Consider the following 16,523-nt stretch of genomic DNA (forward strand, 5'->3'; position numbering starts at 1 on the left):
GATTGGCATGATGTCCAGTGCAAGTCATTTATGCCATCACCCTAGCCAGGCGACAGCTACTGACACTCTGAGTGATTACACACTGTAGTAATTAACCTGGGCGGATCCTTGGGACTGTGAATAAGAGGTTCACAGCCACTGGTCTGTCATTAAAAACTACCACATTTCTTTGGGTGGTAATACCTGTCTGATCTTCAGAGAACTAAGACTACAATTCACTATATAATACCAAATAGAAAACTATTAATTTACTAGACAGTATATTTTGCATTGGAAAATTATTCAGGCCAGTGCATGCTGTGTTATCTGAGCACTACATACATGCCTTATTTTTATTTATTAGATTGTGATAAACCAGCTAGAAAAGGTTCATAAAATTGCTTAAATCTAAACAAAATCCTTTGGTGAAGAAAATATTTTCAGACTGGTCAATTCTGCCAGATCAGTCCTTGGTGATTGGTAATGACACATATCTCATCCAAAATACCTTCTAAGAAGAAAGCAACTTTGCCCTAAGAACTTTTACTCTTCATTCCATGGTATCATTGCTAAACGACATCTCTCAATTTGTAGGCATCTTGAATAAACCATCTTTAAGATCATTTTCTTTTGACATCAACTGAACAGTAGAGCCCAAAGGAAAAAAAGAAAACCTTCAATCATATAAAATAAAAACCTCAAATACTTCAGTTTGGCTCCATGGAATAAAAAAAAGCAATTCAGGTTATAATTTTAGAGTTTGTTTCACATATATAATGTGGTGTTACTAAGCAATGAACACTTTCATAAAAAATTTATTTCACACTTTTATACAAATATCCACAGGTATTTTCTAATCATGAAATAATTTTACAGTGCTAGTTAGTATTAAAATGTATCAAATGCAAACAGACCAGTGACTTGACTTGAGATGACATTTTTAACAATATACACCACTACATTCTTGTTTCATTGTTGTTGAACCACCCTTCCACCTCCTCCCTCCCTTTTATTCATTTTTTTTAATAACAAAGGTCTGTAACACTCAAAATACCAGCTTCTTAGCAACCTAGAAAGACAGTGCATTAGGTTACAAGTTACCTAAGGAAGAAATTGAGATTTCAGACACTGGTATGACCGATTTTAGAGAAATTTTTGTAAACAAAGTATCATTTGTAAAACTGTCTTTGTGAATGAAAATCCCAAAGTACAACAAGAGTATCTTAAGGGCATACGATTTCTGAAAAGAAAAAAAAAAAAGCTCCACAGCAAAAATGGCACATATAGCTGTATTTTGTTCTTTTGAAAGATTGAGACACTGCTTATACTATATGCAAACAAATTAGCACCTGCTTGCTATTATTCCCCATATAACATTTTGAAATTTTTTTAAATTCAGCTTTACTATCTATTCAATCTCTGTTGAATGTATAAAAATGCCACTTCATTCTTATAATTAAGCCATTTAAAATTGTGGTTAGTGCAGTCCCAAAGTAATTTGGGGGAATACAGATTAGGGGAGGAAACAAAGTTAAAGACAGAACATTGACTCACTGTTTCCAACATTTAAAAACTTAAAAGCCATGATGTTCTGACTTTCGGTATCAGATACTCAGTAGTCTCACACTGGATCAGTCTGGATCTGCCAGAGGCACCCACCATTTCTTTCAAGTCCTGATTATACAATACTTGCAGTAAGGACTAAACTGCACTGAAGTTCAGCAAACGAACACATTATTTCCAAGGGTTCCTGAAAGTTACAGCACAAAATGCAGGACACATCACACAGGGCTCCAAACTCAGAAATATCCACTGTGTGGTAAGGATTAAACCTCTATGGTTAATTCCTATTTCTTAAACATTTTGGGTCTGGAGGAAGGCGTGTGAGGGCTGTCATGAAGGGAGATGCAGTAGGAACTTTATAAGGAATGTTGTTGTTGTTTTGCAGTAAATCCAAACCAGTGACAATCCAGGTTCTAATTCTGATGGTTTAATCCAACTGGAAGAGAATCTTTGGCCTGCCAATGACAAAATGGTTTATAAAGAAGAAAAAATAAATACCATATACAAGTAAGTATAACTAGCATTCAAGTCTGTTGCACCTGTGTGTTTTAGTGAAAAGGAAGCATGAAACCTGTATGTTATCTAGTGTGAGTATTCACACATCTAGGAAATGGGAAAAAATGGCAGGATGGCAACATCACCTATTGCACATTTAAGAATAGCACTTTAAATCGAAATACAACTCCCCCGACGGCATAGTCTTGTGATGAGGGACAGTTAACTTGCGAGTTCTCGAGTCCTATGGGAAGGAACAATGTGTGCAGAGGCAGCGCCAGGTTAGGACCAGTCTGTTAGCGCCGAGACGGGGAGCCCTCTTCAGCTAGGCTAAGCGGGAAGATGTCACGTGAGCGCCACCCGGCGGTCCCTGTCCCGGCACGTGTAAGTCAGCCACACCAAAACAACAAAGGCAACCCGGAAAGTTAAATTAAGGCAGTGAAAGAAAAATCCATTCCAACAGTCTTAAATTTGGCTGTGCAAAACCGGAGCCTCAGGCTACATGACCACGTCCACAGTTGAAACTGCTCAGTTCGTACTGTGTGTAGTCTGTCTGAAGTTAATATTCCAGGGATGGAGCAGCCTTTTAAGTCCGTTTCGATTTGAGTTGGGAGGGGGAGGGTGCAGTTTGGGAACTGTGAAGCTTTTTCTGGCCCCCTTTAAGAGTAGCTTTCATTTTCATTCCACCTTGTGATCCACTGTTTTTTTTCAAGGTTATCATTATATTTTTCATCTTTGATCTCCCGCTCTTCCTTCCGGATCCTCACAGCATGGTATCGGGGAACGCTATCATCGTACCTAGAGCGTTTAAAGAATCCGCACTGACGAAGGGGAAAGAGAAACAGAAACAAACTAAGTATCTCAAGAAAAGCAAATGCACAAAATGGGAATGTCTAAGCTTTCTGTTCAGCTACGCCTACCTTTGGATGAAGGGGAAAAAATAAAGATGGTTTCTTTTAAGAAGGAACTAGTAGGTCCAAAAGACATACCAGCAGTGGGGATAAACAGAAGAGAAGACAGCTGTAACATTGGAAGAAAAGTCCGTTTTTCCATTGTGTCTCTACTAACAAACTTAAGAGTTATGGAAAAATGCTTCCATTTTTTATAATCACAATATTATATGTTAAAGATCTAATTTTCAGGTTAAAAAGATTGGTCTTTAAAAAATGATATTCTAATAAAGGCCATAAACCAAAGATTATTCATACCCCTTTCCCACTAACAAAATGGAATCAGATCACAAATATTTTACAAATTACTACTTAAATATGCCAGTGTTCAAATGGGCCAATTTAAGAATCTTCTCTCCTCCAAGGCTCAGCACATATCTCTCATTAGCTACCAGGCAATTTACACTGCCTGGATTTCCTGTTGTGCTTATAAATTAAGCTGTTTCATTAATAAATCATGTAGTAACTGTGTCCTGTAATAAAATCAATTGTGTACCACAAAGAACTTGAGGACAGTAGCACTACATTGAATTTCCGAGCACCCCTGATTTTTTTGGCAAAGGAAATTTAACACTTAAATTATTAATATATATTTTATTCATTTTTTAAAAAATATTCAATCTAATCGAAAGTAGATTTTTATTGAGAACATATTAGGAAGTTTTTTACTCAAACTGAATTTTTAAAATGAATAAAATATACGTTTAATGAAACAGATGTTGTTTTCAATTTAAAAATGCAGATAGAGGGAAGATGAGGAAGACAGTTGGAAGGGTCAATTTGTATCACGTAACAGGAATGGAACATTTAGATGTTATAAAAGGTCACAGGGCAAAGTAAAATTATATCCAGGCATCACTAAATCAATAGGAAAAACTGACCAAGACATTTTGTTCTAAGGCCATTTCTACATTGGACTCCATAATTATTCTGTGCAAAAAGCCAAAATACCTATCAGTTACAAAATGTGGCTCATTTAGACAAAGGAGGAAATCAAGGGTGGTATGTAAAACTGAAATGGAAATGCTGGGGTTCATCATGACAATGCCATGGAAAGGGATTATGGAGTCTATCCTCTCATGCCCAGAGAAATGGAAAAAGGAATTATCACCAATTCCTGTTTCCATGGATCTACACACAAGAGAAGCAAAATACATGAACTTAAAATCAACCAAGAACCAAAGTTGAATAAAATCTCTAGGAACATGAAACAAGATCAAACTCCATTACAACAACATTGAAATAGTAACTGTCCAGAGCATTTTTATATTAGAATTTTGCATAATGAAGGTCACTTTAGTATAGAACCATCTTCTGAAACTGGCCATCATGTCCACCATGTCAACAACAGTCATAGTTTGTTGTAATGGTCTTTGACCTGTAGTAGATAAGCAGGAAAAGGAAGTTGCATGCTTAGCTAGCATAAAACAATTTCTGAGCAACAATAAAAGCATTCCAAGCCTTCCCCCATCACTTTATAGCAAGATCAAAAAAGACAGTGAGAAAGCCTTCTCTTCAGGAGAAACACGTTTCCAACATGCAACAGGTTAATTAGGCAGTCAACACAAGCTTCTATCTCTGGGAAATTCCAAAATGGACAAGAAACCGGTCACGATTTCTTATTCATCTTTGAAATTCCAAGTGGGATGCTAGGTACTGGATTGACAACACATGGCAAACTGGGCTACTGTGGAGGGCTAATGCCTCCTTTTGTGTGTACATAGATTACAATCTTCTTCATTGCTGTGGGTGATGTTTGACAACAACACAGAATAACTCACCTGCAACAAAAGATTCTTTGTGCATTTCTAAAAAATAAAAAAACCCTGAGCTTTCAAGTGAAATAGAATAAATCCAAGCAAGGCAAGCCAGTGTGGACATTTGGAAACATCTGTTAATGGGACACACACAGCAAGCTGTTGCTCTTAAAGTTAGCCACCACAACCATAGCACGTCCCACAGCTAGCAATTAAAAAACATTGATCAATTACCAATTACAGAAGTAGATCAATACTATGCATCAGAAGTAAGCCTCTCTTTATCAGATGGCTGAGCATGGATCTCAGCCTTGTGATATGTGGCATCATAATGATCTTTCTTATTTCTCTTGAAGAAACCACACTATAAGGAAGCAAGGTATTTAGTCAGTTTTACAGTTTTGTATATAAGAGCTAAACAAAAGCAAATCTCAGATGTTAACCTGTTTTCTATTTATAGCTTGTTTATTTACAAAGAGACCATGATGGATCAGCCAAAAGTGGACAGCCACCGCACTATGTTACACGGACAGCAACCAAACCAACTCGATTCTCATGGGTCTCTGGTCAGATACTTAGATGACATTACTCAGCTGATTTTTGTATTTGTAACAGAAATCCTGAGGACAAAAATCATTGTAACGGTTACGAATATGAACTCTAAAACAGGCAAAAGACTGACTTTTGCGTTTTACTTAGACAAAGGTTAAGGAAGTTCTCTAAAATTTAGCACAAATCCAAATAAAAAAAGATGCTGCATTTTTCTGCCTCTCACAGTAACTTGTATGGAACAAATGCCATCTACTTGAAGCCTTTGGATTTGTGGGTAAATCACAATATAAATTTGAATTTACCATCATGAAAGAATGATTGCTGTCATTTTCCCAAATTCTGAACCACTATGAAACCCTTAAGTGGTAGGAACCTATGTTCTTCAGGTTAAGTCACTCTAAATGAACACAGAAGTGTAATTCCACTTTCTACTATAATTTCCTTCATTCAATGATGGAGAAATTCTTTGGTCTACTTGTTCATAAGGCTATGGAACTGCCCTTTGAAACATAGCTTGGTCAAATAAACCTGCCCTCCTGGAAAACTGTGCTTCCTAGCCTGGCAACTCATGAAAGTAAAAATCTAGGTCTGTTTTGTATAGCATGCTAACTACTAAGTACATGAGAGTATTCAAATTTAAATGAAAAATACCTCCGTCGCACCAGCCACATTCCAAGTGCTCGGTAGTCACCTGTGTCTCATGACTACACACTGCATAGTGCAGCTGCAGAACACTTCCATTATCACGGGGCGTTTTATGGGCAGCACGGATCTAAACTCTCTATCCTGGTGTTTACTTGTGACTCTCTCCATTTAATACACAGTGAACACACCCAGCCAACTTTCAGTCACACATGCCAGGCAACAGGGTGGGGAGAAGGAATGAGCCAGGAACCCAAAGTCCTGGTCCTGCCTGCAGTTTGGCAACATTCTTAATATCCACAGGCATGAGCATCGTTGTTGGCACAATTAAAGCGACTGGACCAGCCTCAAGGACTTTTTGTCTTTACCTTCCAACAAAACCCTATGTAATATCCTGGAATTTAAAGCAGATATCAGAACTACTCTGGTTGAAGTGGGGATATTTGCACTAACTCCCCTGCCTCACTTCATCTTGGCACCTATGTGGATGTGCAAAACTCACTTTAAAGGCCACTGAATCAGAGTCCTCTCCGGCCCTCCAGTTCTAGGATTTTAACACATAAAAACAAATAGTTCACTTTCAGAAAGAAGAGTATCCGTAAAGTAATAAAAATGATCTTCATGGAGGGGACATAGAGGTTGTCTGAGTTGCACTTTTGAGTTCTGGATACTTTAGAGCTACAAACAACCCATGAGATCACACAGTCCAATGTACGTACTAAAGAGCTAAAACAAACCAGTGCCCTGGGGAGATGAAATGATTTGCCTAAAATTATATAGCTTGGGTTTCTTAACTCTCAACCCACTGCTATGTCTCACCCTCATTAAAGACTGCCAATAAGACCTGCTCTGAAAAAGACGGTCTTTGTGACCTCCTCCCAAGAGTACACGAAGGCCATCCTCAGATATCAAACCTCAAATTCAGTTTTTGATACCAAAATAGCTTCCAGAGCATCTCCTGTGGCTGGCTGTGCTGACCAGAGAAACCTACTGCCTAAAGTGAACATCAGAGGTAGGATTGGCTAATGTCCAATTCAAGGAGGAGTCTTGGCATGAACAATTATGAAGCTTCAATCACACATTTGGAGGACACCAGAAAGTTATCTCACACTAGGAAAAGGAAGTTACTTGGAAAAATAAAACAAAAATGTCCAATATTTGAAAGTGACAATATCCTGACTCCTTGTCAATTATACTTGGATCCAAGGGAAGGATATAGATGGTTTGGTCCTGGAGATTGTTGGTAGAGGTTCATAACCATAATCCTGTGGACCAGAATTTTTCTGGAAATCCAGAAATTTTGGCATCTTAGAAAAGTAACATGCTGCATACATAATGCCACTGTAATCCAGACATTAGTTTCACAGAACTGCTAAATAAAGGATAAAGGGTATATACTGCCTCTCTTCACATGTCGTCTTGTTCCCAAATAAGTCGTTACAAATTTTCAGAGTTTTTTTGCAATTTGTAATTGTCGATAAGGGACTATGAGCCTCCTTTACTCACTTAGAATCATCCAAAATCTATAGGTCATAATCTTTGGCAACGAAAGTATGCATCCATCCCACACACATATTTTTGTAATGTAGTCTATTTACTGGCAGAAATCAAGGGGAAGATACTAAACTTTATTTGCGGGACCAAATTCTCATGAAGAACATCAAATTAAACCCAGATCTTCCTCATGTTTGATAGAGGCTATGAGGACTCCCTTGCAATGGAGTTATTAATTGCATGTTTTTAATGTTTATTTATTTATTTTGAGAGAGAGAGGGAGAGAGAGAATCCCAAGACCTGCTCTGAAGGTGCTGAGCCTGACACGGGGCTCTGTCTCACGAACTGTGAGATCATGACCTGAGCTGAAATCCAGTGTCGGATGCTTAACTAACTGAGCCACCCAGGTACCCCAATTTCATGCTTTTCTATTTCTAATCTGGCTGCAACTGTAAGTAAGCCCCGTTTATTCACAGAAGTTGAAATTAACAAGGATACACATTCAGGTTAATGGGATATCCAACAATTTGGCTTAGATTCCTAATTTAAGATGAAGAAAACGCTGAAGTAGTAAAACTTTTAAATTGTTACTTTCCGAACAGCTAAATTATGTGAAAAGCACCAAGATTTTTTTTATTTAGGAAGCTCCTCATAATGTACAAATGACATACCTTTAAATCTAAGGTGCTTGGTAGATATACAGGTTTCACTGTAAAATTCTCAAGTTTGCTCTATGTTGGCAAAGCTTTATAATAAAATGTTGGGGAAAGGGAAGCATTACAAAGAAATGTACAGACTATCAGTGTAAATTCACTGTTTTCAAAAAACATTAAAACTCAAATGCCAGCCAGGACTTACCTTCCAGAGTAAAAACACTAAGAGAGCAAGCATCAAAATCCCAGCAAGTATAGCCACTAGGATGATCCACCAGGGTACTCCTGAATATTGAGCTACGGTCTTTGAGGGAAACACAGTCACACGAACCTATGGGGCACAAAAGCAAGCACCACTGTAAGTGGGGTTCATAGTTCTAATTCTGTTCCAGACACATTTTGAATACAGCCTAATTGCGATGCCTTTGATCTAATTGATGCGAGATCTTTTCTCAGAGCCTGGAAAATGCTGGACTGTGTTTTGACAAAGTTTTTTTTTTTTGCTAACCCCTCTTTTTAAAACCTTTATATTGAATCAAAGTAGAGAAAATTGTATAATAAACCTTCATCACAAAGTTTCAACACTCATCAATACACAGCCAATCTTGTTTCATCTGTATAATCTGGTATCTTTTTGAGAATGATCACCTTCTCTTCATTTTCACTAATGGAAATAGAAGGACCCAAAATGGCTAATATAGGCCATAATTAGCCTATATTCCTCAGATTAAAAAAATGTTTATATATTTATTTTGAGAGAATGAGCAGGGGAGGGACTGAGAGAGACGAAGAGAGAGAATCCCAAGCAGGCTCCACACCGTCAGCACGGAACCTGATGCGGGGCTTGAGCTCATGAACCTTGAGATTATGACCTGAGCCAAAATCAAGAGTTGGACACTTAAGTGACTGAGCCATCCAGGCACTCCATTCCTCACTCAGATTTTAAAGATGATGTGAAATATGGAAACAGGGATGGAGCTGCATTGCTGATACCATTTTAACTTTTCGATAGGATGTCCAACTAAGGACCCTAATACACAGTAAGGTTTCCTGCAATGGCCTTGTACGTGTGTTCTACAATAATATATTTGGACAAAGTAAGCCCTGGATTTGTTCTTAGAGGGCTTAGAGCTGTAAGCTGCAGCTGGTGAGAAGCCTAAACTCTAACCATTTGATAGCTGGCAAATACCAATGAAACAGAAATAGTGTCTATTCAGAAACCGAAGAAGTTGCTTACAGCAATTTGCAACAACTCAGTTATGTGCGTTTAGGATTCAGGTGGATTTCTGTGAAACCAGGAGACTATTTTCCCAAGCACGTAAAAGACCTGGTGATAGCTACAAACAGGATTTTGTAAACGGATTAGAGAGCTTCCAGTTGGGTTTCTGATATTTCTGAATTACAAGAATGTAAGGTGAAGGGTAAAGAAAAAGTGTGAGTACTTGGCTTCTGAGAAGTGTTTTCAGTCAAGTACTCTGTATTAGTATCGAATTCCTGATGCTGCCTAAAAGTGCTTCTATGTCTGTCTACATTGTGCTTCCAAACTTACGTGATTCTCTTTTTAAAAGAAAACCTCTTCACTAAAATACCTCTCTTTCTACTTATAATAGAAAGTAGCTTCTCAGCCTCATTTACAGAATATACTTTAAAGCAAGAGAATTGCTTTTCTTTGAACATTTAAGAGGAAAGAAGTCTGTTTTCAGCCTGTTACACCAACTCTGACACCTCTCCCAGCTACTGTGTTTCCTGTTATGCTCTCAGTGAGGTATCTCTCAAACTGCCAGACAACTGTGGGGGTGGCGGGCCCCTTTGTTCAATCCTCCCTACCTTCCATCCCCCTTCAGAAAGGCATCCCAGCTGTAAGCTAAAACCACCCCTGATTACTGGGTCTAACACAGGCGTATCCATTTAGTGGGAAGAAAGAATGGTGAGAGACCAGTGATGAAATAGCGTACTCGATGTGACTGGTAAGCCTGCCTACTCTAAACCAAAACAAACAAACAAAATTAGCCTATGCTGATCTCATTTACTTGGTGGCCAGATGACAACCTGGAAGGACCATCCTCATTTTTAAGAATAAGTTCTGATAAATCTGGAAATGGAGAGTGGAGACTGGTCCGTGGCAGGGGACCCAGCCCCACAATCGCACTGTGTATCAGAGTGCCTTTTAAATGGCTGATAATAGGGGAAACCACTCCTATAAATGGCAGCAGTCCAACAGTATAAGAGCTGAACAAGGTAATTTTTGATTTGGTGGGGGTGTAGTGTACATCCTGCTGAGAGGTCTAGCCCCGAGTCTGACTACCATTCAAACCAGATTTTGGAGCCTTTCAGAAACTGTGAAACAACTCAGCGTCGAAGACTGAAGACTGAAGCCAGGAGCAGGGCTACACTTCTAAAGGGCAGATGTGCTCTGCAAACCCAGGCTGTGTGTAAGGCCACACTGCAGTCCAGGAAGGTGAGAGAGGCGAGTCAGCAAGATTTTGTTTTTTCCATAAACTTTCACCTAAATTTTGTTTTGTTTTTAAGACAGTCATTCTCCAGCTGGGACTGGGAATCAAGGGGGAGCTGACCTCAGAACTGGGGAAGGGGAGACCAGAAGTGAGCTGTGACCTCCAGAGCTCTGGAAAGCCTGGTCAGATCTTGCCACAGCAGCTATTATTGATGGACAGTGACAGGTTAAGGGGAGTGGGAATTACTCCAACTCCAAAAACATTTGGGGGGGGGGTTGTTCTTTAAAATCTAGGCGTTTGCACATTTCACATATGCATGTGAAGATGAGGCTTGAGCTCTGCTGACGCATTAAATTCCATCATGAGTGAGCAGTGCTTAGACCCCATTTGCCTGCTCACTGCCAGAATGGTTCCCCTGAATCACTCTCTGACATAGTACTCTCTATTCTTAGAACATCAATGTAAGAAATCACATGAAGGGATTTTCATATCTTTCACAAAACTCTTTATTAAAGACATCATCACCTTTCATGCGCGTTCCTCATATCAGAAACCCATCTTTTTTTTATTTTTTTAATTATTTTTTTAATTTTTTTTCAACGTTTTTTATTTATTTTTGGGACAGAGAGAGACAGAGCATGAACGGGGGAGGGGCAGAGAGAGAGGGAGACACAGGATCGGAAACAGGCTCCAGGCTCCGAGCCATCAGCCCAGAGCCTGACGCGGGGCTCGAACTCACGGACCGCGAGATCGTGACCTGGCTGAAGTCGGACGCTTAACCGACTGCGCCACCCAGGCGCCCCCAGAAACCCATCTTGTAAAAGGATCCAGATCTCATATTCTCTGAATTTAAAGCCAAAAGAAGAAAATCACATTCCCCTGAAGAATGATATGCCTTTTACCTATTTTCGGCAATGAGGAAGCAGATACTCTTTCCCAATTTCCTTAGGAATGAAGTGGGGGATATATAAATACAACCAATAAACAATCTCTTCCTTCCTTGACTTAATTCAACAATTATCTCCTGGTTCACAGTCCCCTAGACCATGAAATTCTTAACAGTCAACACTGTATCTTACTCAGCTTTGCTTCTCTAGCATTTGTTCAGGGAAGGCACGTAGTGTGTGTGCACAATAAGTACTTGTTAACTGGATGGATTTAATTGATGCTAAAATGTAACCACTTTATCTGGTTCAATTAGGTGACCAGCTCTCTGACTTTATTATAACAATGTGCTAAAATGTATTGAGAAGCAAACAGAACACTCTTAAAATTGGTTGGGTTATAAGGAAACTAAAAGGTGTTTTTTGTTTTTTTGTTTTTCTTCCTTTTCTTTCCTTCTAGCCAGGACTAGAGTGAAAGCAAGGAGAAGTTTTAATATGAAGACCAAAAGACAAGACTGAATTACTCAACCTCCTTTGCTTCTATCTCCAAAGAAAAATGATCTCAGGCTAGAAAGGACAGATGGACTAAGATAAAGATGAAACTGAAACCCACAATAAGTGAGGGAATAAAGAGAACGGCATCCTGACACCTGAATTAAGCTCACATCTTTAGGCCCAGGAAAAGTACACCTAAATACTAAAGAAAATACTGAAGAAACATGTAGATGGATATCTGAGCTGCTGTATCTCAGAAATCAGAGTCAATAGAAGAGGTACCAGAAGACGAGAGATAAGAAAATGTCTCCATTTTCAAAAGAAATGCACTCTAGATACAAAACCGTAATACATTCACAAATCCACCCATTATTAAATAACCAAGGAGGGTCACAGCAGACTCCACTTCCCATTAGCATGCACGAGTTCTCCAAGCCCTTACATGAAATGTCCCAGAGAACCTCACTTTCACTTGTGACCCAGCCACTAGACTGGGTACCAGCACCCTAGTCCCATCATCTTCCAGAAAACAAGAGCACTTGATGGGGGCCTGTGAGCCCAAGGTCTGGTCTCACGTCACATGGCGGTCCTGTGACCTGAGGGAGAGACAACCTTCCTTGGATTGTTTTCTCATGGGAATCTGACATCTGGAGACTTACTGGGAAGCAGGCGTTACAGAGTCAAAGAATAGGAGCCCTGAAACCAGAGACTTATAGGTTTCAACTCAGGATCCCAACTGTGCCTGCTTCCTTTTAGGTAAAATGGGTAAGTCTACCTTGTCATTCTTCTGAGGTTTAAATGACTGTACATAGGTAAAATGTCTAGTAAATTGTAGACATTTTATTAATGCTTTATGATGTTTATCCATCCCCTCTAAAGCGCTTCTTCTTTTTCCAGCTCTAAAAACTCAGTGATTCTCAGGGTTACTGTTGTTTTTTTTAAGTGTTTATTTTAATTTTGAGAGAGAGTGCACACAAGCAGGAGTGGGATGGAGAGAGAGGAGCGAGATTCCCAAGCAGTCTCTGCACTGTCAGCACAGAGCCCACGGCAGTGCTCGAACTCCCAAACCAGCAGTTCATGACCTGAGCCGAAACCAAAAGGCAGGCGCTTACCAACTGAGCCACCCAGGTGCCCCTCAGGCTTACTGATTTAAAGTTCTAGCAAGCTATCGCAGCTGCCTCCAGTCAGAGAGGGTAGAGAAGGGCTTCTCAGGAAGGTTATGGCTCCGCTGACCGTCCTCTATGATGCCTTATTGATAAGAGGCAGAAAGGTGGGCTGGAATAACATGCAAAGATAATCTAAGGCCAGGGTGACGTATGTCCTTGTGAGCCTAGGACAATCCTAATTTATATCCCTTGTCCCAGCATCCTGCCCAGTTTAGCATTTGCCCCAGACAAAAAGACAAATGTTTTCTAGTTTGGATGATAGGTTTTAACAGCTAAAAATCACTGTATTCAGAAACGAGTGCTCAGGAGAGCTCACTGCTGGCTCAAAGGACTGAAGCCAAAACACGTCTATAGGCACATCAGTAGATCAGTTTAAGAACGGTAAGTCACAATCTTCTTCTCCAGTCTCTTGTAAAACATCCTGGTCTATGACATGCAGTCACTGTATCTTGAGAGCATGACAGAAGCCCCTGTGGACTACAGACCCCCACAAGGAACCCTTTCCAGTGTGCTCCCGAAGCCACTGCTCCCAGTCCCGTGAAGCAAAGGCACGCATTTAGGGGCGTCTGGGGGGCTCCGTCAGTTAAGCTTCTGACTTCGGCTCAGGTCACGATCTTGCACTTGGTAGGTTTGAGCCCCGTGTCAGGCTCTGTGCTAACAGCTCAGAGCCTACAGCCGGCTTTAGACTCTGTGTCTCCCTCTCTCTCTGCCCCTAACCCACTTGCACTCTGCTTCTGTCTCTCAAAAATAAATAAACGTTAAAAAATATTAAAAGGTATACATTTAGATTTTTAAAAATTGCTCAAGGACAGGATATGGGAGCTATAGCTTGACGGCACATTCTTTTGAAAACACCGGGAAGTTTCAGCAGAACACAAACCGTAGCCGCTAGAAGTGCAAACACAGTCTCCCATGTTCACCACAAGACCAAGTTGTAGGCTGACAGAAGCGTGGGGCCGAGGTGTCTGGAGTTCGGGGCCTCAGGGTGAGGCGAACCAGGCAGACAGCAGGTCCACACTCTGCCCATGTGGGAGTCACACTGCCGGGCCAGTGCCAGCCCAGGAGGAGAGGGCCTGGCATGACGGGTAACTGAAGAGGTGGATGCTTCGCTCTGAACGGAAGGAAAGGCATGTCCAAGGGGCATCTCCGTTTCCTTCAGTTATTCCAAAGGCTGCTACGTGGCTAAGAGAGAGGGCTCATTTGGGACTTGTGCCAAGGTGCATAACCAGGGACCGATTTTATAAGATTCACCTCCGGATTCACATGTAAAGAGATCTTTTCCAATAACTGCAGCTGGCCACATGTGCCATGAGCTGCTCCATAAAGTGGTGGTGACCATCAGCGGGGACACTCCCAGCGATGACTACGGCATCAGGGATGGTCTAAGACTTGGGGTTTCTACAGAGGTGGGAGGTGCACCCATTCTTTCACAGGGCTAATAGCTCTCCAATCTGCCACGTGCACTGCAGAACTAGATGACCCCAGAGGTACTTCTTTTTCCAATGATTCTATTAAAATACAGCTTGGGGTGGCAGCACCTTAACGCATCATCTGACTTCTAAAGGAGGGGTCACGGTGCTGTGAGCGAAATGAGTGCCACGGTAGCATGTCCTCAGGCTGGGGCACAGGGCAGAGACAGAGTGATTTTCTCCAAGTTCAGGCAAGACAGGGGGACCTCTCACCTGAGTGCCTGCGTGTGGCAGTTTGATATTCTCAGCAGCGGCAGCAACATCAATGGAAGCCCGGACGAGAATGTCCAAGTAGTTCATTTTGGAATATTCCTGTTTGGAGACAAAGTCAGCAAATGCATTAAGAAAGTGAGAGATGTCCTAAGAAACAGCAAATGACTTGCAGGGGACAGCCTCACGGCAGGACCAAACCTCTAGAAACGTGCTGTTCCATAACCTCGAGCGAAGGACAACAGAGGCCTTGCTGTCCAGCCCTCGCAGCGGACAGCTTATGTTCACACAGTTCACGTTCATGCTGCAATTCTGGACAGGACATAAGAGGGGCAGTTAAAATCCAACAGTACAGGGAAGACCTTCCCGCCACCATCTGTCAAACAGTCCCGGCTCTTGAAAAAATACTTACGAGGGTCTGATATTTTCTTTCAGCAAATAAAGAAAATTTTCTGCCATCATCTGTCTGTTTTTCAGCAATTTCCCGTTTCCTTCTTGAGTTGTGAGACTCCTGAAATTATATCCAAACCAGTTCTACTTAATGTGATTCTTTGTCCCTAGCATACAAACCCTTGAGCCCTCCCTCCCAAATAACGCCAAATTCACGTAATCAGCAATTAACATCTGCCCGTCTCCTGTCTTCAAAGGCACAGAAATAATTTAAGTGTAAAATCCACAAATGTTCCGATCTCATTGCAAGTTTATTGACTAAGGTCATTTATTCCCACTCTGACTTCAAAACTCAGGCAAAGAAAAAGAGGCTTTCTATGCTCTTCTGTCTCCTCACCAGACTGAGTACCCTGAGTTCAGGCATCAGATTTCATTGCTTTATCTTTAGCACCCAGCTCAGTAACTAATGTATGGTACAAAATCAGCACATCTTGAATAAATAAATGACACTGAAGAACAAGGAAAAAAGCAAAGGAACTAGTCAGTGACTTATTCAAAGTAGAGTACTGAAAAGTAAGCCATGTAAGAATTCTGTTTCAAAATAGCATTTTCCTTAAGACAGGATTAAGAGTAATGGACCATCTTGGGTTTCTTTTTTTTTTTTTTTTTTTTTTAATTTTATTTTAGAGAGAGAGTGATCTGGGGAGAGGGACACAGAGGGAGAGAGACAGAATCTTAAGCAGGCTCCACTCTCAGCACACAGCCCAACATGAGGCTCGATCTCACAACCCTAGGATCATGACCTGAGCCAAAATCAAGAGTCAGACGCTCAACTAACTCAACCACCCAGGCACCCCTGGACCATCTTGTTTTTCAAAGTTGATGAACAGAGGATACTTCTATAAGCCGCCAACTGTTAACACTGGTCATACCCGAGTCACTCTACAACTTAAAAGAAACAGACATGCAATAACAAAGCAGATCCTCCAACTGGAGCATAGATGATAAACCCGTTATGTGCACCAGTACTGAGCAGTTAAGAACACAGGCTCTGAAAACAGGTGGAGCTGAGCTTGAATGCAGAATCTGCCTCTTAACTGCCGAGCTGATTCTTAAAACGTTAATCTCTCTGAACCTCAGTTTCCTCATCTATGAAGTGGTAGGGATAAGAAAAATACCTTAAAGGCCTATCAAGGGAATGAAATGAGAAAAAGCAAATAAAATGCTTAGCACAGTGTCTGAGACACAATAAAGACTCGACTAAGTATTCACTATTTTAAAAAATAAGAATGAAAGCTCTGAAGGTCACTTGCTAAGGTGCCAATATCCTTTGTAATGAGTTTGGTTCTCCCGGGAGTTAACACTGGCTGG

The 16,523-nt window shown here is 40.8% G+C and overlaps 1 protein-coding gene and 1 long non-coding RNA gene across 3 annotated transcripts in view; one reads left to right on the top strand and one right to left on the bottom strand.

Moving 5' to 3' along the window:
- Positions 1-776: 776 nt before the first annotated feature.
- Positions 777-16,523, bottom strand: part of ITGA6 (integrin subunit alpha 6) — a 78,041-nt gene continuing 62,294 nt past the window's right edge. Inside the window, exons 21-26 of one of the 2 annotated variants that reach the window (XM_047085750.1) lie at positions 15,175-15,273; positions 14,964-15,074; positions 14,766-14,864; positions 8,291-8,416; positions 4,979-5,108; positions 2,771-2,858 (exon numbers count right to left, since the gene is read on the bottom strand). In XM_047085750.1, coding sequence (XP_046941706.1) covers positions 5,001-5,108; positions 8,291-8,416; positions 14,766-14,864; positions 14,964-15,074; positions 15,175-15,273 — 543 coding nt within the window. In that variant the 3' untranslated portion in view covers positions 2,771-2,858; positions 4,979-5,000. Of the gene's footprint in view, positions 2,859-4,978; positions 5,109-8,290; positions 8,417-14,765; positions 14,865-14,963; positions 15,075-15,174; positions 15,274-16,523 lie in introns of both variants that reach the window. The other variant, XM_047085749.1, reaches the window with a different exon arrangement.
- Positions 1,962-3,458, top strand: LOC124516430 (uncharacterized). Its single transcript, XR_006963045.1, has 2 exons — positions 1,962-2,049; positions 2,751-3,458. It is a non-coding gene; the product is annotated as an uncharacterized LOC124516430 (long non-coding RNA).

The sequence above is a fragment of the Lynx rufus genome, unplaced genomic scaffold (assembly GCF_022079265.1).
Source record: "Lynx rufus isolate CCGP_SWC_20201006 ecotype Redwood Valley unplaced genomic scaffold, mLynRuf1.p SCAF_2, whole genome shotgun sequence".
Classification (NCBI taxonomy): Eukaryota; Metazoa; Chordata; class Mammalia; order Carnivora; family Felidae; genus Lynx; species Lynx rufus.